Source organism: Halichoeres trimaculatus, unplaced genomic scaffold (genome assembly GCF_033239565.1).
Source record: "Halichoeres trimaculatus isolate MK-OKI-2021-1 unplaced genomic scaffold, fHalTri1.1 fHalTri1_scaffold_8, whole genome shotgun sequence".
Taxonomy (NCBI): Eukaryota; Metazoa; Chordata; class Actinopteri; order Labriformes; family Labridae; genus Halichoeres; species Halichoeres trimaculatus.
In genome coordinates this window covers 30,057,710-30,084,321 of record NW_027437186.1, presented here as the reverse complement: position 1 = coordinate 30,084,321, position 26,612 = coordinate 30,057,710, and the positions used below count along the sequence as shown (strand labels likewise).

Sequence of the window (26,612 nt, the reverse complement as noted above, 5' to 3'; positions counted from 1 at the left end):
CTAGATGATTTTTGTCACAGGTTGCTGGATAGCCTAGTGGTTTGGACGTGCTCCCTGTGCACAGAGGCTGCACTCCTCACAGCAGCGATCACTGGTTCAGCTCCCAACCACGACCCTATGCAGCATTTCTCCCCCCTCTCTCTGCTTTTCACATTTCCTGTTTCTTTCCAGCTTTTTTTGTGAAATATCCCAAACCAACAGCCAAAATGTTTGCTAAATTAATTCCTGGACCATTGATGCTTGCGACTCCATCCTTGTTTTTAGGGCACCAAAAACATCCATAAAGGAAAGAGATAGTCAGTATTGGGTGCAGGAAAACTTATACGATTGTATCACTACAAACATTTATCTCTGGGAGACTAAAAGTCATTTTGATATCAGTGTTTCTTAATGAATTAGTAAGTGATCTCTGCCCTAGATTTGTCACTTGGAAGTCTTTTAGGAATGGGGTCATGCTGTCTCAAAATGATCTCGCTCTGCTGAAAGGAGGAAAATGAAGACTGTGTAGACATTGTTGTCCTGACATGACATGCACACAAGTCATTGGCTTGTTTACAGTTGTTGTTCAAAAGGGAGTAATGTTACTGATGGGCTGCTAAATCAAATTATAACTGGAGCATTTTGGTAATTATACGTACATGAGAGGAATAATAATTTCTCTTCATAATTAAGCCACAAAGCTGCTAATCAGAAACATTTCATTTGTGCTACAATGACTAATTTATTGACATGTTTTCCTTAGAAGGTGCGACATATAGTCATTCTTTTCTGTATCCCAACAGCTCTCTACTCCATCATCCTCTTCTGTGTCTTCCTGTGGATCCCCTTTGTTTATTTCTACTATGAAGAAAGAGATGACGACAACGGGAACAAATGCTCGGTGAGAACCCAACCTCTCCCTTCTCCACAGCGGCACTACAGCCTGCTTAGGAATTCAAATTTCATTCAGATGATTCAGGTGCAGCTTAGCAATATGGTAATGCAAAAATGTCTGGAGTCATTTGAGTTGAACTTTCAAGCTCGAGGCAACATAAAGCAATTTGTTTGCACACACAACAAACAACAAGAGCAAATCTGTTTTTTCTACTTTGTTCACCCAAATGTTTCACTTGTCCCGTGAGTCCTTAAACACACCCATATCAGCCTGGTTTATCAGCTGATTGCATGCACAGATTATGTTCTCCAGCCATTTCCCTGTTGTTCAGCAGAATTTTTTTTAGTTGAATATTTATGAAATTAGATGCCAATATGAGAAAAAATGTTGATGTATTTTTGTTAGCTTGTGGCACCAAAGAAATTGATTAGTCCAATCTGTGCATCACGTCTATAAATAGAGGGCACCATATTGTCAGCTCAAATGGAAAAAAATTCAAATCCCTATCTTCAGAAGTCTTTTCAGTGAGTGATGTACCAAAGAGCAGCTATCTCACACTGCCTTTTATCCTTTCCGTGTGTCACTTTTGAGCTGACAGAGGCACTTTCTCTCACAGACAGGGAGGTCTTTTGTATTGTTACTTTAAAAGCACCTTGAATGGCACTGGGAGTGACATGTTATCTCCACCAGGTCAAACCGGATCTACACCGACTCTATATAGCACTCACTCTCTATAGTCTGTGGCTAAATGAAGTATAACCCCCTTCCCTCCCTCTCAATGAATAATAATATTTCCCTGCACGGCCACGATTGACCGGTTTAATTTTGTCTTTTTTATTACAGCAAGTGCAGAACGCTCTCAAGTACACAATTGGATTTGCCATTGTCTGCGTGGTGCTCCTTTTAATTGGGTAAGTTGGGGACATGGATGGCTTCTTCTGCATCAGTACAGGAGAGCTGGAAGGGCTGTGGATTTGTCATTGTGTTCGGCTAATGAGAGGAGAATCCTGTGGAAAAGCTACAGCACCATTTGTCTGGCCATGATAAACCATTCAGGAAAAAAATGTACGCCTTTCTGAATATAGGTTTTATTCCTGTCAATCTCATTCAAAACTACTTTTCCTGCTTTTCCGCAAAGTACAAAGAACATGTTTGAGTCTTTTTGTACAATTTAATGTTCTTTCTACAAGCCATACTAATGCAGTCTTGAGCCATGACTCATTTATCCACTAGTTTTGTGCTGGCTTTGTTCACCTGCAACACATAATAGATTTCCTTTGCAGCCCTGACAGCAACATGCCTTGAGTCCAACCTATACAATTTGATGTGCTCTTTCAACCATTAAATGGTGCACTGAATGAAGGCTTATCTAATTTGAGAAAATAAAAGACACATGGCTGTACTTTGTTATGGCTTAAAGTTTGGTAGTTTGGACTTTTTTTATAGACTGAAGCAATTTAGCTCCTTTTTTCACCTCATGAGGTGGAACGATTGCCGCTTTGTTCTGGCAATTGTTGCTTCAACCCTTTGATCTCCAACAACATGATAGCTTTTATCCTGAGCTCTTTCTTTGATACTAGGAGACAAATGACTCTATGTGGCCACTGCTCACTCAGGAAGTCTTTTCTTGATGGCTTTTATTTGTTGTCTGTTTACCCAGTGAGGTGTTTACCTCCTAAAATGACCTCTGGTCTTTCCGCAGTTTATAGGTTTTTTCGTCATTGCAAACAACTAAAGCTCTTTACATACTGCAGGTTCAGCGTGCCCCTTTAATGTCTTTCCATTTGATGCTGGGACCAAGTTGTCTCACAGCCAGAGTCAGGACTCTGTGAACCAGCAGTGCAGGCAGGATGAAGCAGCTCTTTGCGTTTTTACACTCACTAGGAAGGCAACATTACACCATTTCAGGTTCAGTATAAAAGCATCAAAGCATGATTACATTGAAGCTTTGTTGTGAACTTGCAGCACCAATTTGGGCTCAATCTGAAACTCAGGTATCGTCTTGAAGGAAAACTGCCAAATCACATTTTTATCAGTTTTATTGAAGACCCTGGCAGAGTGAACAAAAGTCTGTCAAAGTCTGTTCATAAAATGCTTTCAACACACTTTACCCTTAAAAAATTCCAATATTTCAAAAGCCTCTCCGTTGTAAGTGAAAGGAAGTAAAGTGGTCTTATGATGTGGCCTTATTGAGGTGATAGAAGACCTTCAGATGGTTTTGATGCTCTGCTGTGCACTGACTGGAGCCAGACAACTGTGGATAGATCAAAACAGGAAAACAACCTTGAAAATTGTCTTGGTTTTGAAAAAGGAAAAGTATGTAAAAGACAAACTCTCACTGCAGACACATTTATGAAGAGTTGGGAAAGGGTTAAGGCCACATTTATGAGACATTACTACCTCAAAATGAATAATGACTCTGAACATGAGTGAAGTGGAAACACATTAAAAAGATTAAGTGTGAGTGTGGACCCCTGTAGATAGCAGGAAGGATGAGGCCTTTTGAGACCACGAGTTTTGTTTTTTTTGCATATGATGCAAAGGGAAGTCTCTGATATGCTGAGCTAATATGTTTCCCCTCCCAGGCTGAGGATTTTTTCTTAAACTTTCTTTTGGACAACTAGTTTTTCAACTTCTAAAAGGTTCCCTGAAGATTCAGAGCATCATATTTTGTGTGAGTTTGTGGATGTTAGATACGAGGAAGGACTCTGGCCTAATTCTCTGTTGTCTGTCAGGAAGGATTAATGATCAGTGCAGAAGGATTTTATGATTAATGGAATCAAAGTCTGCACTGAAACTGAGCAGCAGTTTGTTGACTTTTTACGCTCGGTAGGTTACTTAAAGATACAGTCTTAGTCTGAAGAAGTGCTGTTTCAGTTCATGACTAAAGATGTTCCAGGTTTTGTTGCTCAGATCATTTGGGAGCATCCATCCATCATCCAAACTGTTTTGTCCCGTTTGAAGTCACAGGAGGCAGGAGCCTATCTCAGCTGTCATTAGGCAAGAGGCTGGATACACCCTGGACAGTTCACCAACCAGTTCATCACAAGGCTAACATGAAGAGACACTTTGATTTCTGATACTTTTTTAGACCTACTAGACACACATTGAAATGCAAACCCTTACACATCGCACAAAACAAAAGTTATACATCAGGATATCATATCTTAATATGTCTCATGAAACACAGAATACTGACCTCCCTCAACACACAAACACCCATAAAATAAAATAGAGTCAAAACTAAAATATTAATTGCAGCTAAACTGAAAGCCATCAATGCAAAAAAGGAACTATTTGTCCATGAACAAAAACAGCTAAATTCAAAAGCTCTATCCAGATTTTCTAGAAGTTTTAACTGATTAATGAATAAAAAATGTTCAAATGAAAAGGGTCCCTCTTTTTTTTTTTTTACTTTACAAAGATATTCTTTTAAGATATTTTAAACAGTAAAAACAAAAATGTCCTCAAATGCCAAAAGAATACATCATCAAACCAACAAAGTCCCATTACTTAATCCAGTGGGGTAAAAAATCCAGTACAGGTTTAACTGCTACACTGTAAAATTATAAAATCTTATCAAGGGTTTTTGTCTTATTTTGAGTAGAAAATGACTTATTAGACTTAAAATAAGCCCCATTCACCTGAGTACTCTAGAAAAATGTCTTATTTCAACTTAGTTTAAGACAAAATCAAGGTCTGAATTGCTTGTAACGAGTAAAAAATAATCTGCCAGTGGGACAAGAAAAAAGTTACTTTTATTAAGACATTATTCTAGTTTTAAGAAAGTTTTTTTGCACATTTTTCTTGTTCCTTTGGCATTTTTTTTAACTTGTTATAAGCAATTCAGACCTCATTTTTGTCCTCAGAAAACTTAAAACAACATTTTTTCTGAACTGACCAGTTGAATATGGCTCATTTTAAGTAAAACAAGACATTTTTTACTTAAAACAAGACAAAAACACTTGATAAGATTTCAGTTTTTTTGCAGTGTAGTTTGGGGAAAGTTGACCAGCTTCAATGCATGGGAGTGATGCAGATTGGTGCATTAAACCTAGAGATTTATAGATATGCCAAAAAGCTGAAAGAGGCTTGTATGTTTTTACATTTTATTATTTCAGGAACCTGGAGCAGGAGAAAAAACACCGCATGCACAGGGAGAAGTTGCAAACTCCACACAGAAAGGCTCCTGCCAATCTAATTGATTAATATTCTTAAGCATGAATGGGGTGTGAGGAAACTTGAATCAGTAATCAAAACACATGGTTACTTGTAAGAGAACATAAGAGTGATGCTCTGGTTGATTAGAGATACAAATATACACATGATGCATTTATGGGGAAAAGTCATCAAAAAGTGTCTTCAGAGAAATGCTTAGGTGACCAGCAGGCCATGACTTTTATGGCTGATGTTATGAAATGTAAAAGGCTTCAAAACTTAATATCCTGTTGTTTTGTTGTTGAGAAGAATTGGAGGGGACACAAAGCTTAGTGAAACGGCTGCCGAATTAGGGATAGCAATTAGTTCGGTTTTAAAGGTGAAGTCATATCCCAGGTCAATAAAACAGCTTGCAAAATCCCATCCTCATGATTTGAAGGTTTTATTCTCTTGGCAAAGATATTAAAAGTAACGATTTTTATGCACTTTTACTCACATGCATTACCTAATTAAGTCCCATTTACGTTTATACTTTATGTTTGTGAGACAGATATGGCCTGAAACAGCACAACAAGATGAGATCCCCACAAAATGAAAAGAAAAACACACAGTTAAGAGTAGGAGAAAGGAGAGGTCCAATTTCACAGCGCAGCAGATAAGTAAGGAAACAGACATTAACCATGGAGCTTAGAAGTCTGGATGCCGGAGTGGAGAACATGCTGTAAAAGCTTCTTTGACCATTTCTGTCTGAGCATTACGCTGTGCAGGACATAAAAGGTCTGTGAAGAGGGATATAGATGTTGAGACCAGAAGCAAACTTTCATGTGCTGCCCAGCAGCTCTTAGAAAACAGACTTTATAAAAGATTTCAAAACACTGGGAGCAAAACACTGTTTTCTAACAAAACTAGCTACAGTCTGTGTTTCTGTCCGTCTGTGGCTCTCTGGGCATCTTTCAGCAATAGGAATCACTCAACACTTCTAACAAATTTGTCTTAAGAGAAATAATAAAATATATACAAGCAGTGATTTACTGTTTTGTCCTGCATGTGTGTATTTGTGGTTAACAGAAAATAATGTGGCACATGCTAAAATGACCTCATTTTCTAACTAAATCTTTGTTTAATTGCTTTCAGAGCATTTGTTCCACTTGAGACCCGGCCCAGTCAGAATTCCACCCAGTGGGAGAAAGTGCAGTACCTTTTCGAGGAACTCGGAAGTAGCCGTGAGTAACATTAGTAGAAAATGCTTCTTGTTATTTTAAAGCGGTTTCTTGTTTCTGTATTTGCTTTTGAGTTGAACAGTTACAGTCATTCTGACCTTGCCCTTCATTAGATATTACTTCAGTTCCTTTAAAACCACATCCATGGCTACCTCCATGGCTCCTCTCAATTCTGTTTACTTTCCATCTTCTTTTATTATCTTCTTTCTGTTGTTCAGCTTTTTTGCCAGTCTCTTTTATTGGTTCAAAGTAAAAAGGAAAAGTTTTTGCAGGCGATGGAAAAAAATACAAGAAAGTCCAAAATGAGACGGTAACATGCTCAACAAAGTCAAAATGTTCTGGTTTGAGAGAAAAACACTGTTTTCATCATTAAGACTGGAGCGTTGTTGTAAGATTCCACAAAAATTTCTCTTCCTTTAGTCCTTCTCAAAAGCCAAGCAATGCTTCTTGTATTTTTTAGTACAACAATGGTTTAAGAGGTCGTCTGTGAGAAAACTTTACCTGAGCTTCAACGCTCAGTAAAACTTTTTTCAAAATTAATGCAGATCCCAAAAAGCCCTGAGTCCTCTTTATTGGTCAATGGACAATGGTATACCTTGTTTAATTTAAAGTGACAAAAATTGGATCTATGCTGTCAGTTTGTCAAGTTTTCAAAAGTGAATCAGATGAAATCCTAAGATAAAGCAACAAGATGACAGGTACAGCCATAGTTGAAAAAAAAAGCCATTATGTGAGGTGGCTGGTGCAATCCATATGTGCCAGTGGATTCACAGCATGTCTCAGAGTCTCCCACAGATGATCAAAATCAATAAAAAAGAAGGAAGTTCCCTCATCTATAAGTAATAAGGACAGTCAGGCTTTGCTGCCTGTGCTGGGTGTACAGATCAAAGTCCTGCACGGGTCCAATTTTCAAGATCCGCCCCGCCCCGACCCGGGGACGTATAAACCCACACCCAAATCGCAAACCCACGCATCAGCCCGATTAGTACTGCAACCCGATCCGACCCGCAGCCCGACCGGCTGCCCGACCCGCAGCCCGACCCGCAGCCCGACCCGCAGCCCGACCCGCAGCCCGACTTGAACCTTATTTAAAGTAATCATTTTGGGTCATATTGTCTGAAAATTGAATGGTATATCACCATAGTTCAGATGCCAGTGAGTAAACAACGCACCTGAATGAAGCAACTCTTCCAATAAAAGCCTGACTTCAGCTCCATCATCAACCGTCCGTGATCGTCTCACATACAACTGTAAAATCACTCGTTTTTTTACGTTCAATGCTTTTAAACTTTTAATCTCTTAAAAAGACCTTTACATGTGTAATAGCAGACTTACTTTCTGTCCAGACTTAAGCAACGCTCAGCAGGTACGAGCCGTGATCATGTCACAACCATGGATGTATTATAAGAACTGGATAGCGTGGCTCAGCCTTCCACCATGTTACGGACTTGAAGCCAGAATCTATATGGTCACAGCCTTACAACCAGCTTACAACTTATGTTTCTATTTTATTGTATTTCTTATCATTCTATATGAATTTTGATGTGTCAAACTAAAACCCACAACCCGACCTGCATGTTATTTTTTCCACCCAGATCGGGACCCAGGAAAAAAAAAGTTTTTAAAAACCACCCGCAAATCAGCTGTTTTTGCAGGTACCCGCAGATACCCGCGGATACCCTACCCAGTGCAGGACTCTGGTACAGATAGCAATACAGATTGAAATATCCGCTAATGTAAATGTTTTTTCTTATTATTTAAGCCAGGGTTAACTGGACCATTGGCTGACATGTTTGACCCTCACAACGAATACATATATACCAAAATGTTTCAAATTGAAGGCTCTGGGAAGGCTTTATAAGTAAACTTTCAATAGTGTCATTTTTATCTACCTGTATTTAATACACAATTTCAATTAAGATTATTGCGAATAGACAGAAAGTCTTTTTGATGACAAAATTTAGCAGAAAAGAAAACAATTTCTTAGATTGATTGATATTAGACACCAGAGCTGGACTGACAAAAAGAAAAAGGACAGGAAAGCAGAAGAAACTAAACAGAAGAGCAATAGAGCATTGGCTGAAACCCAACAAGTTGCCTTAAAGAAAGAAAAGTACTGTGAAAGTGCAGACCTGGTTCTCCAATTTGTTTCCAAAACACATGCACTCATGGTGAGATTCATGTCTTTACCATAGTGGTTGAAGGTACCTGTGAGAAACAAAGTCTTCATCCTGGTAACACACTTCCAATTTTGGCCACGTGTGACTGCAATCCACACCAAACTGCCAGTCCTCACAGAACTCTAAACTTAAGTTTTGATTGGCTTCATTGTTTCTAAATGAGTTGTACCAAATGTTTTTGATTTGCTTGATGCAAATAAGGTACTCATCGGCTGACTAATTGTAATCAAGGTCAATGTTTCAATTTGCCAGGCCTCCATGTCTACATTTTGTAATAACAGAGCTGTGTCTCTTTCTGTCTGTCTGTCTGCAGCAGTTTGGCAAAGATAAATGATGTCTCGTAAAGAAAACTGGGCACCTGTTGTAAAAATGTTATTTGATAAAGTTTGTTCTTATAAATAAACTTATCAAATCCTTCACATTTACACAGTAATATTCCACATGGCTGTATGATGGCAAAAAGTAAGGAATATGTTTTCACCATAAATTTTAACAAATAATCTTGTTGCATCAATCATGTTCGACAAACATCAGTTTTACCTGGATTGTTGAGGAACAAGGTTAGACAGCCTGGCAACTTCTTATTGAGCCACTTCTGTATTATTGCTTCAGAAAAAAAATGAGCTGGACAAAGGATAGTCTCAACGTGAAATTCCAGGATGTTTTAAGACTTATTCTTCAATTCAACCTCAAGCAAGACCTCTTAAAAGGTTTCCATAATGAAAGTAGAATATTTCAAAAGCTGGGCCTTTATAGCCTCAAAAAATAGATCTTTCTCCAGCCAGAAAACCAACTATTCATAGTCAAGTGTGGGATGCCAGCTCTGAAAGACACCCTCCTCAGGCATCTCCACTTGTTGAGCTGAGCATTGTCTGTGCTTTTGCTCATACTTGTGCAGACGTTTTGCCAAATATGGGCTCCTAACAGTCCTCTGGCCTTTTGCCATCTTGGGATCAAGGAGGAAGTCGGACCATCTGCCTCTCTTCACAATAGCGGACCCCTACATGCTTTCCCTAACCCTCCTTCCTCGGCACAGGGGGAAATTACTCGGCTGCTGAGGAGGAAGTGTGAGGATCATCCCTTTTCTAATTCCCTGTCTCTTCTCTCTCCAGATGGGAGGTTAATTGTGTAAGAGAAAGGCTCTTTTGCCACCTAACCCCTGACTGCTTTGCAATGGCTGTTCATTAGAGCCACCACATCCTTAATAGCTCTAACATTACTTGTGTTCCAATATTCCAGTGATGCCTGAATGAACTCTAGAGAAGTAGCTGTGACTGTTGGTATTCAAGACCACTCAGAGCAATCTTGTATTTTTGGCCGTGCTTTAAAGAGAGTGGAGTGTGTGGGAGCCCAGCTTCGACAAGGAATTGTACTCAGGCAAGATTCCCAACACTTAACCTTTCCTTCTTATTCGTCGAATAGCAAGAAAAGAGCATGGAAACTCATTCTGCCATAATCTTGGAAGAAGGACCTCCATATTTATGGATCCATTTCTTTGATAACAACACCTTATTCTATGAAAGCAGGAGCTTAACGTGTGTATGTGTGTATATATGTCTTTGAGAAAACCGAGATAATCACAGAGGCTATTGCCAGCGTACGTCATCCTCTTCACCCCTCTTAGCTGACAATAGATAAATACTGGAGTTTGTCTTGTACGAGGTTGCTAACCACTCATTTCTCTTTCACTTAGCAATGAACTCTATGAACTGTGCTTCCATAGGATATAACTACAATGGTAAACAATATAATCTTTATTGGGCCATCACTTACTGCTCTATGGCACATTGTGACCTCTACAACTACTCTCTCAGAAATGTTAAAGCAGACCAGACCACACAGTGAAATGCCTGTTTGCAGCTACCAGGAAACGGAAGTAGCTTTTTCTGAGCTGAAAAAATGGCACATAGTAAGTAAGACTCTATAGGTTTTGCTTCATAGTCACAAAGGATTTGGCGTAGGAAACAAATCGAAAGACAACCGTGATTCTACTTTCATTAGGATGTTGCTAAGATCTTGTTTTCCCTGGCCATCAATGTTTCTTGGCTAAAGAAATAAATCCCAGGATACTTTCCAGGAAGAGAACATTAAATTTTTTTTTTTTTTCAGTCATGGATAGCCACGTGCACGACTGCAAAAAATCGGCCAGTTAACTAATTACACCATGAAAGAGACACAGGTGCAGATTACATCATAATTAAAAGGAACCCCCAGGAAAACCCCAGGAAAACCCCATCAAAGAGGGTCGAACTGCGCATTTCTACCACTCACAAACAGTGATAAACCTGGCAAACGGTATTACTTAGAGAAGATCAAGAAACATTTTTTTAGCCGGAGAAATTGACATTTTATTACAAGAATACACAAACAGCTGTTATCTGTGGGTCAATCATGTAAATAAAGAGAAAGAGAAAGTTTGGCGATATTGAATTGAGTAAATGCGTGTGGTGTTTCTGAGTGCACAGTAGAAAATATTGATAATAAAGTCAGTAATATGAAAGCTGTTTTGCAAAACAAGCGCCACCTCGATGAAGAACCTTTGAAGCAGTTTCTGTAGTCCAACATTTCACCACACACATCCTGGAAGGACCCAGATGTATTGAATCTAAAGTTGCTGTATGGTTACACATTGCCACCTTTCCAAAGGATTGTCAACTGTCTTTGCATATTTCGTCTCAAACAATAATGTATTGAGCGATATCTGCCTTTGAACAGCCGAACAGGTGCATTATCCTGCCGTTAGCGCCTGTAATGGTGAAGTATACCTCCATTACAGCAAACGCTCTTTTGGGACGTTAACCTGGCTCATGCATACTGCTAATCCAGTTTTTTTTTCACTGTTAGTGCAAAAGGTCTGTTTTCCCCTAAAAGCTAATGGCTTGTCATGCATACGGGCATAGATTTGTATTACCTAATCTGTATTATCATAAACTTTGTTGCTTTTCAATACCATTAAATATGAAAATCTTGGGGGTTGTATCATTTTAAAGCATGTACAGATGAAAAGCATCAAAGTATTGCCAATCTAATTGAACGGCGTACCACACTGCATTAAATTTACAGCTAGTTTCCCCTCACTTTTAATGATTCTGTTATTACCTAGATGGGATGTTTTTATGGGACCCCTTAATAAACATCTCTCCTAACAAGTCCCACATACACAAACCTGAGGGCTATACAGCCTAAGATAAGACCTACCTCATTCCATGGCTTTCTGAAATTGAAGCTGTGCAGATGTGGAAGCACCAATGATAATGTTAAATCCCTGGAAAATCTGCTTGAGGAGCCAAGCAGAGTGGCAGCAAACATCTATCCTTGGCTTTGTGTAGGGTTCATGAACAGAATGTTCTCCATGCAGAACATGCAGCTATTGTATATTTTACCAAGCTCACCACTAAACAAAGGCGGTAAAATCTCAATGAGACACTCAGGGAATAAGAAACATGCATTCAAATGTTAATGTTCAGCCCAGCTGTCAGACTTCAAAGTTTTCTCTTTGCATATAATACAAAAGGAAGCAGGCACATAATTCATCTCCATTTCTAAGCTCTTTGTCCTGCTGCTTGTGAAATGCCTCTAAAAGAAAGTGATAAATGTTATAAACAGAACAAATTATACATGCACTGAATACTGACTTAATATCCCCATCAAATGCCTCTGTCAAGGAGAAAGGCAAGCAGAGAGCCACCTCTGCTCACACTGACAGGTGGGTAGGGCATTGCGAAGCTGCCGCTGAGAGGATGTGGGATACCTACAAAGGGGCCACTGTGTAGCTTCTTACATGGAACCTTATAACAGGTGGGATCTTGACAGGGGAGAGAGGCAATCAGTCTCTTCATCAATCCCTGTCTTCCAACTCCAACACTGACAGCTGGTGTGACACCTACTGTTGCCCTTGCCTGATGGGTGGTCCCTTTTCTGCCTCAATCAAAGGTGACACCCATCAGTTCAACTTGCATAGACAGAAGGATCCAGCTGTTCAACAGCCAATCATGATCAATGCATTAAATGACAATTAGGACAAAAAACGGTGACCACATGTGACTCTAGAGGAAGACTCTGCTGCAATACTTTGATTAAAGTCACATATTAAAAGAAAAGTTACAGAAAATCAACATAAGGCATAGTCCTAACTTTCTTTTCAAGTGTTACGGAGGACGTTTATTCCCAGAATTTTCCCTTTATAGCTAAAAACAAGCTCACTTGAAGGTTAAGGAAACTTTTGCTCTTAGAGTCAGGTGTACAGTCAAAACTTTTAGTATAAGAGTTTCTTTCAGCCTGATGTGGCCTGAAGTGTTATTCTGTTTGAGGTGACGCATTTCTTTTAACAAATCCAGTGCTTTCAGAAATTACAATGGAAACATTGAAAAGGTCAGATTTGTCATTTTTTTTTTTTTACTGTATCAAGCCTTGAGCATGAAGTTTTTCATTTAGTATTCTTACAAAAGCATGAGCAAACTTGAAACAGTGGATGTATCAAAACACATGGTGCTTCAAGCATTCCATTCTTTATCTAAAACTCAAAAAGCATCTCTGCTGAACCACCTTCCTTCAAAGGGTCTTTTTAGGCAATTTTTGGGGGTGTTTTTTGCTGACATCAAATAGAATTGTCAGTCTGTGAGGAGTTTAATTTGGGTTATCATGCTGCAAAGCTTGCCCTCCGTTTGCCCATTCACCTTTATAAGAACTGCCACTAAGGAAAATCATCATCAGTTTCTGGTGGTCAACCGTCTCCCACCAGAATATGAGCTGACCTCGTAACAGTAACGAACACCTGCTTGCACACATATTTTCACTTCTCAATTCTTTTCATTGTACCGACTTCCTTTTAGCGACAACAGTTGTGGCTCTGTGAAGTAATTTGTGTTTCAAAGAACCACAGCACTCTTTTGTACCATTTAAATTGTATGCGCCACACAGCAGGAAGATTTGGAGTGACTAAATTACAGTCTTTCATGGATTTTTAAAGATGATTGTTCACAGGTGCATGGAAATTTAGCAGCACTTGGGAGAGTTTTCAAAGAAATTTAGATAATTGCTGCGGCCACTGAAAAAAATGTTTGAATGCCGGAAATATTTCAGCTGTCAATATTGACTTTGAAACACACAAAAAAGGAAGATTAAAGTGCTGCTAAAGTGCACACAAGAAAGTCAGCTTTTGATAGCTGCTCGTGTTACAAAGAGTATGCTGATATTCTTTTCCATAGTAGGGGTTCAATCTCTAATGGCTGTCCTGTCTCTCCTCTTACAGATGGTCTACCTGCTCTGGCTTTCTCCATCAGCTCCTTGACCTTGATTGGCATGTTGGCAGTGATCACTTACACGGTGAGTTGGGACCTGAGACAAGTGGTTGATGTTGTTTCATGTGCTTGGTGGAGCTTAATCTTGACAGTAATTAAGGTATTTCTTCCAAATGGGATGATTTCCAAATCTTTCCAGCTCTGTAGCTTAACAGGACACTTTAGATTTATTGAGGCAGGGTTTTGAGGTGTTTTTAAAAGTCAGAGTACAATAGTCCACCAGCCTGCTTTTTGAGGAGCCTGTCTTAAAATAGACACTGAAGCTGGATTTTGTAGGAATTTGGACTTACTCTTTGTCCTACCTTCTTAAAAAGAATACAATCAATTGAAATATGAGCTGTATTATGCATATTTTCCCCACAAAGTTGCACATGTGACAACCTCAGCTAGCTTTCTAAAGTTGCAAATGTACACAAGCTAAACCAACACCAAACTTGTTTTCTCCAAAGATTTTAATGATGTGACTTTCTTGTTTTGCCAATATGTTCCAAAGTGTCCTGGTAACAGTATACGTAGATGTCACACTCTGTAGAGCCACAGAGGCCTTTGACAGCTTTGTTTCCACTGGAAAAAAACCCATCAGCACACCACATGCAACCTCAGAGACAGCTCTGTGGTTTTTCAGAAGAGGATTATGAAACCACCACAAAATAAGCCAGAGAGACACTTGCTGAAGAGCTCTGCTGTTTCCTCAAAATCAGGAAAGATAAACAAATGAAAAACCCAGCAACCACAGAAGTTTTTCCTCTCTCTGCTGAACTGTCTGTTTGACTTATAACATGACACGAGGTATGCGGAAAGACTGTATCAGACACTTTTTTTTTTACACCTTTAACCAACATGTTTCCTCAGTGACTACTGTATGCCCTGGTTGATAGTGCATGTTTTTGTCAAATACTCTTTGAGCTGCAGTTTTTGGTGTACAAATGGTTTTCAATTTTCTTGTATGAGATGTTTATGGTGATGGATCGGCCTTTCAGGATTAGTAATGCCTTGTGATTTCAGAGTTATGGCATTCAATTGCTCAAAGTTCTCAGGCTGCTGTCTTTCACCCAAAACTCTTGCATGATATATGAGCACCTTTCACTGGCTTATCAAGCACTTATCTTCTCCCTATTTATATATATAGATCTACCTCAGTGTCCATTAATATATGCCGGTGTTTTGGTTCTCTCAGCATTCTGCAGCTGTTTCATTTTTTTCCTCCCCTGGATCAGAAAAAAATCGACTGCACTGTAACATTTGTTAACACTGTCCATTTTTCTTAGCTGTTATCTTGGTAACTAGACTGTGAATATTCCCTGGAGGTGGTGGCGCTGGTGTCAGGGCGGGTCTAACACAGAATAGCGCCTACTGGGGAAACATACAAAAAAGAAAAAAGTACTTTGGTATCAACCCAGGGGAGGAGAGGAGAAGTGACAGGCAACCCCAATCTATCCAGATTCTGTTGAGCTCAAAGAGGCCGATTTGACAAATTACACAACAATTGAATGTGGAGCTCTTAATGAATAATACACAACCTAGTGGAGTTACTTGTAGAAGTAATCTCCCTTAAGGACATATAATTTATCTCAGCTGGAATTTCACCAACTGTTCACCCACTCTGTGTTTCACATCTCTCTGAAAAGTGGATAATTATCTCGAACATGAGGATGGAAACATGCTCAGATTTGCAGTGACCTCATGTTGCTTTTGACTGCGCTGATGCCCTGTGGGATTCAAATCTCCCGGTGTGCCTTTGTTTTTGATGCTCCCTGTTTTGATGAAGTCAATCAAAGAAATCGGTCCTTTGGGCGACATCAACAGCTGCCACTCCCTTATTTATTCTCCCAGACACAAATGCAGAAGCTCGTTTTATCTCACTTTTCATCCTTTCATCTACTTTATTTGCCCTCTCCTGTTTCCTATCTACAAACAGCAGCACTCTTCTTGGTGGCATCTTCCCCATATTCTCAGAGAGCTGTGTGATATATCATTCTTTACTATGTGCTAGTATTAAGCCTGATTAAATTAATGGAATCCAAGTGAAGGGTTCCATAAGTAGTGAAAATGTTGTCCATGACCCCTGTGCTAATTTATCACCTCTCTTTGTGCAGATGTAACCACCTACATTCAATCCAAACAACGCTGTGAATAAACAGTATATAACACTGCAGCCTAGTGCACTTCAAATTAATACAGAGTGAAAAGGTTACAGCTTTACAGCTTTCCCTGGTCTTTGTTGCACTTTCATTTTCACATGTAAAATCAAATAGATGCAAATAATGTCTGCCATGAGCCACTAAACCCAAGCTCTCAACATATTTGATTTAAAATGATTTTTAGTGCAAGATCAAGTATGTGCAGTAAGTAAAAGCCTTTCAGAAGGGTCATCAACCTCCAGCTCCCTCTGCAAACTGAAACACTCGTTTAACTGCAGCAAAGATTCTTCAGGCACAGTTAGCTGTTTCAGGCTTGTTTTGTCACTGTTATGATATGTTTGCTGACTGTAGTGTTCATTTTTTGGTCGGTCTCCTCCAGTGATTTCTTCTCTTTGCTGAACAAAGCAACACGAAAGCAGCATTTGTCAACACAGCTGAAACAGTTCAAAAGAATTTGATGAATACGTTAAACCTCAGTCATATTACTGTAAATGTTTGCTCATGCTTACATTTTACCAGTCCTCTGTTTGAATGTACCCATCAGTAATGACATGAGACAGATGAGGCCAATCTTTAGACTCATGGATCATGAGGAGCCCTTTTGCTTCATTTAAAAGCTTGTCTAGCATATTGACTGATGACTCTCATGACTCTGTCTCCTGTGGCCCTGCCTTTCTCTGCTCTTAAATTACCCGCCATAAGACGCTGATGCTGAGCTAAAGTTCAGAAGATTAATGTCTGTTTATCTAATCACAGACCTTGACATTGACCTGGAATGATGGGGTCTCTGAGCGAATGAGGGTGGTGTCACTCATGCTTGCTTGGATTCTCCATAACTTTAAGTATGTTCAGAAAAATAAAATCTGCCAGAAAATTTGAATTTCAGATCTCTTAAATTGAGTTTGCATAAAAACGCTTTCACACTTTGCTACAAAAGAGTTATAATCATTTTCAGTACACAAAGCTCGCTCTCAAAAAAAATGTTCAGCTTGGTTTGAAAAAAATTGAGTCAAATGGCTCACTAATCTTATGATCTGAGGATCATAATTTGAATCATTTTAGATGCTAGAAGAAAGTATATATCCAACTTTTCATATCCTCACTCAGCTGTAGATCTAACTGTGCGTTTTAAGGCATATCAAATCAAAATGCCTCTCCATGTATCTCAATGCCAGAGCCTTCCACTAACACTTCTCAACAAAAGCCTCATTCAACAAAAAGAGTTCTCGAAGAGCTTTCTCAACATTGCTTTAACATCAGTATTTAAAAGATGACACTCGATAAAACAGGTGCATCACTTCACTCAAGTCAGGAATCAACTCAACCTCTTGTCATCTCTCTGTGTGTGTTTGTGCGTCAGTAATCCAGCTGTGTGCAGTCGTGATTCATGCAGTGTTCACAAACTTGTATTTCAGTGGGTGAAATTCCCACTTTGATCTCGTTTTGGGACTTCTACAGTGAGCAATTAACTGTTCCTACTCCCCAACCCAAAGCTGTCTGTCTCATTACTTCATCCATAAATGTCTGCATGGCAAACTGGGAAACTTTTATATCCAGCACGGGGGCCATGTTACTGTTTTCTGGTGATTTCTGAGGGAGCTGTTGATCACCCCTCTCAGTGCAGTAAATTCTAGTTCTTCTTCTGTTCTTTATTATTTTGCCAACATCTCTGAAAACTGAAGTTTGTACTCCTGCCTTCAAGGGATAACAGGGCTAACGCAGACAGACAGGCATCTTTCTCATGCTGGTATTGATTGAACACTGGGGCGAGTGCTTCAGGAAAGAGTAAAAGCTAGTCACCACTTCTTATTGTACAGTCTGGTGATAAATCTTACATTGATTTGTGGATCGTCCCTAGTCCAAAGTATGAGGGTAGTCTGAATGGATCATGGTCCAACTGTGGACTGTGGCACAGAAAAACAACTCAAATGTAAGCCATTAATTAATACTCATCAAGGCTTGTGATCTTATTTTAGTGCTTCCACTGTTTAAAATGATGAATGGCTGCAAATCCTGTCAGGTGCTGTTAATTGGGGCTAATTATGTGATTAACTTGATTAGAAGCCAAATTTAAACTCGTAACTTGTCAGATTCAAGAGCTCCTTATGAAAGTCTCTCTTTCTTTGTTGGTTAAAAACCTCCACTTTGTATGAACAGAGGGAGGTGTTACTTCAAACGGCTTCTGCATAGTTGTGCATCTTTTCTTCTAACAGATGGCATCATGGAAATTTCAAGAGTCATATTCTCCTCTGATTCTTTCCTCTTACATACTGGGGATTTATCGTTCTTGAATGAGGACCACTAGGATTTGCATCAAGTGGCTTGTGAAAAATATGGTATGTCAGGTTGAGTGGGCTGCAGCTGTTATTTTGATGTGTAAGATGAACATTATGATATTTTTCAGTTGTGTATTTTAGGTTTTTGGGGGTGAAAAGTTTTTGCTCAGACTTGGTAGCAGTAAAAACCCCAAATTAGAGGGTGCTGGATGTAACCTGAGTGGAAAAAGCTTTCCTGTTTTTTATTTCTACTCAACTAAAATTCAAGTTCATTAACAATTCATAAACACAGGTGCATCCTTGTCTAAAGTGTATGTTTTTGGATACCAGGCATTAGAATGTGAAATTGATGAGCGGCAGTCAACACTCTCATGTTTGGAGGCAGGCCTGGCAGGGTTTTCTTTTTTCAAGTAAGATGCTCCACGACAACAAAAACCACCAAAAACATTACTTTTTGTTCAGTGGACCATTATAAATCTTTGATTCACTCGTGATTTTTGGCACAACACATGACTAAAAAAGCGCAGTAAAGGGTTTTTGTCCCAAAGTACAAAATTACATTATGGAAGCAGCTGACATATCCCGTGACACCAGAGCTGCTTATAATGCTTTATCAATCAGTTATATGTACAGGGACCCGTTAAATGAAATATGGAAAATGAAGAAAATACACTGACTGGGTTTAAAAAAATCTTAATGTGTCATGAGCATGTTGCTTGTTTGTGTTTGAGAAAGGCTTATGAAGCCAAAAGATGGAGCTTGCCATTCTATGAGCCCAGAAGAGAGATGTTAAAAAGTAGGGATGGGTACTTTTATGGGTACTGGGACTGAATTCAGTCAAAAGTACTGGGTACAGATTCATGTAAAATTGAAAGCTGCATGTGGTGGTGAAAACAGTCAGCAGCGAGAAGACGTAAACTGAGGAGGTCATGGTTCGGAAACCAAATGAACGACACAGAGCAGCTGTTATTGGCACCTCGAGATGTCACGATGATGTTGGAATGAAGCAAACTGTAGATGTCTGCAAAAATTTTAACCTTGAAGTAGGGCCTGGTATCTGGAGTCATAGTTTCACTGTTAATAGTTTTTTACATGGATGCAGCAGTACCAGCCTGAGAATTAACTTAGTTTTCTTGTCACGTGGTGCAGATTTATTAAAAGTTTTTGCCCTGTTTTTGCCCTGGACACAACCTACAGATGCCAAATCCCAAAACTCGTACAAAAAACAAGAGCACGTCTGACACCAAAACCTTGATCGTGTTAGGTACCAAAACACATCCTTGTGACTGTGAGGGACAGAAAGAGTAGGTGATTTTCCATGCTGGACATGAAAACAGCATTATAAGGTTATATATTGAAGAATAAATATGTTAAATTGAAAAAATTGAGATTTTATCACTAAAAAAATTTAAAATCATTATCACATAACATAAAAAAGAACCGACAATTGGTATCATTGAGTACCAATACCGATTGCCAGGTACCAGGCATCAGTACCATATCGTTTTAAATGTGACAGGTACCCATCCTTTTTAAAAAGGACAAGTAGGTTCCTGGGTTTTTTTGGAAGCCATCCTTAAAACCTCTCATTTTAGGGATATATCTAAACTCCCCATGAAGTCAGCAGAATTGCATCTGTAGAAAACTTCTTACCCTTTGCAGAACTGGGTAATACACAGGCAGGAAAGAAAAGGGCTTAATAAAAACAGGCCTCAGGTAATATTTGAAAAATTGGCCACTAGACTCCAGAAAAACTACCCGCAGGGACAAATCAGCAGATGCTGGTATAAACTTTGTTCCAATCTGAATAAAGCCCAGCCACCTGTAAATGCTTTGCATAAGTTATGACCTAAGGGACGACTAAAGGGAGGCTGTCCACAGCAGAGATTTAGCCCTGTCAAAGAGGAAACAGAATAAATAGTGTAACAATGTTGGTTACGCAACATTAAGATTAAATTCAATTTTTTTTATGTATTTATTTTTCTGAAAAAACAGACCTAAAAAAAAAGACATGGAAAGAACTTATATTTGAAGCAAGACAGCTACTCTCAACTCTCTTCATCACCACCTCCTTCCTGAGGTCTAAAAAGCACCCAGGTGTGCTGCAGGCAGAGGGAGGAGGGAGACCTATAAAGGGGAGAGAGGTAAAAAGACCTGAGCCGTTTGTAACACTGATCAAAGCCCTCAATAGCTGTATTGTTTATGTTTCTTTTTCCTGCCGTGACAAGTCAAACTGGACATGTAGAGTCTATCTATCTATTGTTGTCACACCTAGATGAAATACGTTTGAAGTTTTAATCTGTGTCAAGCAAACATGTTCGCCCTGTGGAATCAGATATGTGAGTAACAATAGTATTGGAAAGAAACTTAGTTTCAAAAGGGTCTGAGAAATTAGAGAGGAAGTCAGATTCTGAAAACACTTATTAATGTTAAAAATTCAGCTGTCAGGGCCAGCGACCTTCCTTTTTTACCATTCATTGGTTGAACTGTATGTGTTCTTGTAGAGTAGTTGTATTGAGTTTTTCTTTCCTGTAACTCTAGATAAGAGGTACATTTTCTTTCTATGTTGAACTTTTCATGAAAGAATCACATTGGAAGCTTGATTGATTAAAAGCAAGATTACAGACACACAAAGTGATCTGTGCAAAAGGTAGGCTGCTTTGGATGTCAAGGTTCTGATGCTGTGCCTTTCATTGACATTTCAGAAAATGACTTTGAAAGTTTTGAGTGCCAACTTTAGCAGTCTTAACAATAAACAACACAATTCTGTGTTACCCTTGGCAAAATTCTCTTTTCTGAATTTATGAAACATTGGGTGTTTTTGCTACATGTGTTGATGTAAACATTTATGCAACAGTTAAGTCTATGGCAGACATGTTCGGAGTGAAACACACAATTATTTACAATTTGTGGAGGTTAGTGTAGAGACTGGAGAGAATTATTTTGGTCAGGTAAAAACCTAAAACAAGCTACCAACATGCCCAAAGGTCTGGCCATTTACATGCTTGACTGACACATGTTGGAAAATTGGCAGAGGGAGCAAGGTAACAAAACTCAAATGGGTCTGTGCTCTTAATTTCAATTTGGCTTTTTAAATTATAAATTATCATCGTAAGGAAAGTTGAGATAATGTGCATTTAATGCTATTACATTAGAACAGCTGGAGATCAACCTCATAGATAAGAGACAGATAGTTTTGTGAGGCAGTGCATCAGTATTACAGTATGTTACATTTTACATGTTACATTTTGAGTACTTCAGGGTAGCTGTTGAGGATCACTTTAGTTTCTGTTTTTATAACAGTCCTCAGTATATCAAATAAATCTGTTTGCTGGTAGCTCAACAATATAATGCTTTGCCATATAAATAGGTGAACTGTAAAGTATTTTACAGGAGGAGTTTAAATTAATAATAAAATGAATGAAAAGCAACAATTGTCTCTGAAATTGAATGAATTAAGTCAATTTTATTTGGTTTAAGGCATCAATTAAAGGTTGAACCAACACTGAAATTAAAACAACAATTTGATCACATTGTGACCTGAGGTGGGAGGAGGTATGTCAGCTGTAAAAGGAGTTTGTAAATACTTGCCTCAAGATGTCATTAGACAATTTCTGAATGCAATGGTTCTGTCGCAGCTTATTACGATTTTGTTTTAATGACAGACTAAAAGAAAGTTCAAGTAGATCCAAGTAGAGCCAGTCTTGCTTTACAGAATTAATGTTACAGACATACATAGCACCAAAGATTATTCATAATGTTGTTAAAACAACAGCCATTATCAATGACAATCCCAGGTAGCCAACTTTAAAATTGAGACTGAACCACTGTGTAATAAAGGCTAAATTTGCCTGTTAAGCAAAGTGTGAGCTGATCATTACCCTAGAAAATAGAAACTGCTAATTGTCATGGCTACATGACTCTTTGATGAGTAAAAATGTCTGTTGAAAGTCTGTGTCACCGTGTCCCATTGTGTGATTTGTCTGAACTAAGTACTTTGAAGTGTTTTAATAAAACGCAAAGTTGCCTCTTGACCGCTCCATTTTGTCGCTCCTGTCCTCTTATTATGATCGCTGTCATGGCCTTGATTAAGGCAGTGACTCCTCCACTCCTATGAGTAACAAGAAATTAATTACCAGACTGAAATAACCTCTTCTTTATTTTCAGCTATCCCAATCACTAAGTTGAGACTGTTGATTGGATGTCAGAATTTGAATGAACCAGACAGAAGATGATGTGCCTGTACCCTTGTGGTTTGTTTTTCATAGTAACAGGGTGCTTAAGTTTTAAAGGAAAAGAAAAGGGTCCAGTAAAGACACCCACCCCATTACGCTCTCATCCCATATATTTATGCTTCACCGATAAGTTCGATGAGGAACTACAAGGCTCTAACAATCCAAGCGTAAAAATAGACGGGGATGGATGGACAGCCGGAGCCAGCACATCACCAGGGTTATTAAACTGGCCCCGCTTGTCAGCCATGTTTCTTCAGGTTAGCACCATGACACGCAGGAGAGGCTTAACACAGCTCCCGCCACCCATCATGTATACAAGCAGAACATTACAATTACAACACAACCCATTCAGTTATGTCACGTCAACAGACCCAGGCCAGCTCCAGGTAGTGACAGCAGTGCTACTACCTACCTTACCACATGGCCTCTAATGGCTCCTACAACCAAAACATGAAAACAGATGGGCAGCAAGAGCAGGGCGAGCTTTCACCTCCCACCATCACCCACATATCAATGTATACAAGTAAGAAAACGGGGAGGGGGAGCCAGGAAGAGAGGCCTGCTTGAGCTCATCCTTGTTGGGCTATACTGTATGTTTTATTTCCCCGATGATCATAACAACACGAGAAGACCAAAGAAGAAAGATTGTTGAAATAAGCATTAAACCATCATATTTACTGTGTGAGGTAACATCAATGACCAGTCAACCTATTCACAGATGATCATGTCCATTACATGAAACTCCCAATCAATGTCTCATTTTCTCTGTTCAGATTTTGTCTCTCTTTTTTTTCCCTGGCCTAAAAGTAATGGACTTTGAGAATCATGACCGTCTCCCGTTGAGACTGGTGTGCTAACTCGAGCAACAGGAAGCTTTTAACAAGCGAGCAGTCATACATCAAGCTGTTTGACAGTCTAAGCAGCCTGAAACATTGTCTAATTCTAACATCTTCTTTTACACCTGTTTGTCTAGCTTTGGTTTTAAGGTGGCTGCTTGCAGGCACACTTTCAGAGTAAAGGAGTCACTTAGGCAAAGTGCTTCATTTTTTTCAGCTTTATATCTGCAAATTGATTATAGAACAGTTAGTGTAAAGATGGGCTGAGGGTAAAGAGCAAATAGCCTCACTTTTATATGTTTTCCAGTTCGTAATCCAGGATTTCAAATGGGATTATCAGCATGAAAGCTAGTAATTTCTAAATAGTGTTTCTCAGTAGCCATGGTCAGGTGGGATTTTTGCAAGGGGTTAGAATCCACTTATGGTCCGAGACGGCTGGTAAATCTTAAACTACACTACAAACTGAGTTTACAAAGTTTACTCGTCATGTTTTAAACAATGGCTCTATGTAACTAAAAAGTAGATCACCTCCTTGCTTTGCATCCTGTGAAAATTTGTCTAGAGTACAGACAGGGAATATTAAGAAAAGAAGACCTCCTTTCCATTCATTCAGTCAAATGTCAGTTTTCCAAACCCCATACTACACTAGTAGTGCCTAATATTTTGGCCAAAATTCAGTATGTAGTAGGTAGTATGCAAAAAACTTGCAAAATGTGCAGTATGCCAAAAATCTGCAGATATTCTACTAATCCAGGGAAATCCTCAATATGCCACGGACCAGTCTACCTGGCATACTATTACCCACAATGCACAGCGCTAATGCTGTTTGTCTATGCACCTACCAGAATGTATTGGTTCTATAACTACAATACAACAACACTAACATTAGATGGTCTTTGGGATAGAAGTAAAGTGATGCGAAAGAAACACTAATCTTTTTACTTCCAGTTATAATAGAGGCGTTTACTTCCACATATTCATGAAAGCCCATATTAACCACTAATTCACTTTTCAAACCATACACGGAGTATATGGAAGTGGTTTTTCCATCAGCTGTAAAAATAAAAATTCATCCCAGATTTATTTTCAGTAATCGATATAGATCAAATATTATGATTCTGTTGTGATATGGTTAACAAAATAACTAAAATGCCAAAATCTTTGTGTTTATGTTTACATTTATAATAAAGGCCAAATCAAATCCATCACCTCTAGCTCCATTTTCCAAAACTGAAAACCAGAGTAGTATACTAGTATACTACTAAACAGTCATGCTGCATACAACATGCAAAAGCAGTAGGCAGTATGCAGTGTCTACTACATACTACATTAACATGTAGTATGAAGTACTTTTTGGAAAACAGCTAGTGTCTTCATTCTGGTTCTGTTTTAAAAGCACTATCAATTCTGGCCAAAGCTGTCACTGCATTCAGCCCCAAACGAGCATTTCTCTCTGAGCTTTTAATATACACATTTATGAAATAACTGACACTTTGATTTTTTTATTTTTAAGCCAAACATTTTATTTCACATCCTAAAAATCATGAGAGGCAGCAATTAGCAACCATCTCTTGAAATCTGTTCAACAGTTGCACAAATACCATCAAATAAGGATTAAAGGAAAACATTTCAGGCATCAGAGAATAAAGCAGAATTATTTATACAGAATTTCTGAGTGGAAAAAAGCCTCCATGCCCCCCATGACCCATGATCATCCTCTCAATCCCTGCACAGACTCACAGACCGACTCAAATTCTGTTCAGGTTTGTGGGGCTTGTCTTGTTTAATGCTCCAGCCAGCCAAATTGTCCTATTAATCAAAAGGAATTAGGGAAGCTAGCATAAGTGGCAGTGCAGCCAAACTTGCAGGATTAATGAGAACGTATATAGTTAAGTTTTATGTCTTTGAATGCATGGCTTTAGTTTTTTCATATTAGAGGAGTTATCTGAAAGCCAACGTGTTCTCTGAGTGGTTTTAATTAGCTATGTTACACTGGACTGACCTCTTAATCAAAGGCTTTGTGAATGTAGAGGAGGGGCTCCTCTCCTTCCTCTCTTTGGCTCCACCATCACATGTGGACGGAGCAACAAAGGGAAGGCTTGTGCCTGAGACCCATGTCCACCTAACTCTCCCTCTTTCCCCTCAGAGGTCACATGACTATGAATGATTTCATCTAGAAACACCCCCCTCCTTCTCCTGCACACACATCAAGCCACTCACACTCTCTGTGCTTGAAGCTATTTCTAGTTCTCGTTGACCACGGGGGCTTTTAAAATAACTTTAATGAGCATGCATGATTATGTGTGAAGTGTAAATGTACACTCCTGCCGAGGGACACCTGTGCTTCTCCCTCCTCTTTTTCTCCCATGTAGTTTCACATTTGAGGAGAAGGGAAATGTTTCTCTGGGGATCGGGGACAGGTTTTCCTTTTATGAGTGTGTTTGATATTCGGGACATGCTCCGGCCTTAAGAGCTCCATGATTCATTGCAGGAGGCGACATTCGCCCCTAGCTGAGATCCACAGCAGAGACTAATAATAGTCTAGCCTGACTCCTTATCCCATGTGACTTTCTTAATGCTACCTTACACTCAGAAAAGTAGTTTTACAAAGATATTGACTCAGATGTTTCCTCACTTCAAGTAAAGATACAAAGGGGGCAGCATCTTTTGACAGAGCTGACAGAATCTATGCACAGAAGGCCCCTTTGTTTTATTACGAGCCCATAAAATGGCACTCCTCCAAGTTGGTTCAAGTGAAACTCATTCTGGGAGAGCAAGAAAGCATAAGCCTGCCGCTGTTATTTTGATTTATATTGATTGCTGCGTTTCCTAGCATGACGTGCCACTTGTTTTTAATGAAAGTTCACTCAGCCCTTTGGGAGAACGAATCCCATCTATACCTAAAATGTCTTGTGCACATACCCTCTCTCTCTGTCACTGTTCTCACTATGTGTGTGTATGTGTGTGTGTCTTACTGTAGGTCTCTCAATACTATTTATTTATTCATTCTAACTCTGATAGAAGAGAAAAGTTAATATTTGCTTTTAAAACCTTGTCATTCAACATTGATGACACTTTGAAGCCCCCTCCTTTAACCCAGATTTTCTCTCTTAAACTCTATTTATAAAAATTTCATCACATCCTGGATGGAGGACGGTGCTGTCACATGGGGGCACTGTTAAGCTGTAAATTGCATCAGAGTGATATAAGGCAGTGATATCCACACAAAATGGTTGCAGCAAATTCACCAATAAACCTAAGGACAATTATAGATCCCTCCATTTTAATCTTTTTTCTCATACGGAGTATAAGACAGCCTGGGAAGCCAAGAAATATACGATATGAGTTTAAATGTGTGTTTACTTACCCTCAGTGACTGTTGTGGTACTTCT

General features: G+C 39.1%; 1 protein-coding gene across 1 annotated transcript in view; it reads left to right on the top strand.

The window, feature by feature from the left end:
- lmbrd1 (LMBR1 domain containing 1) overlaps positions 1-26,612 on the top strand; it is a 75,894-nt gene that overhangs the window by 19,137 nt on the left and 30,145 nt on the right. Inside the window, exons 4-7 of the mRNA XM_074676567.1 lie at positions 783-880; positions 1,718-1,785; positions 6,167-6,255; positions 13,684-13,757. Of these exons, the coding sequence (XP_074532668.1) occupies positions 783-880; positions 1,718-1,785; positions 6,167-6,255; positions 13,684-13,757 (329 nt within the window). The remainder of the gene's footprint in view (positions 1-782; positions 881-1,717; positions 1,786-6,166; positions 6,256-13,683; positions 13,758-26,612) is intronic.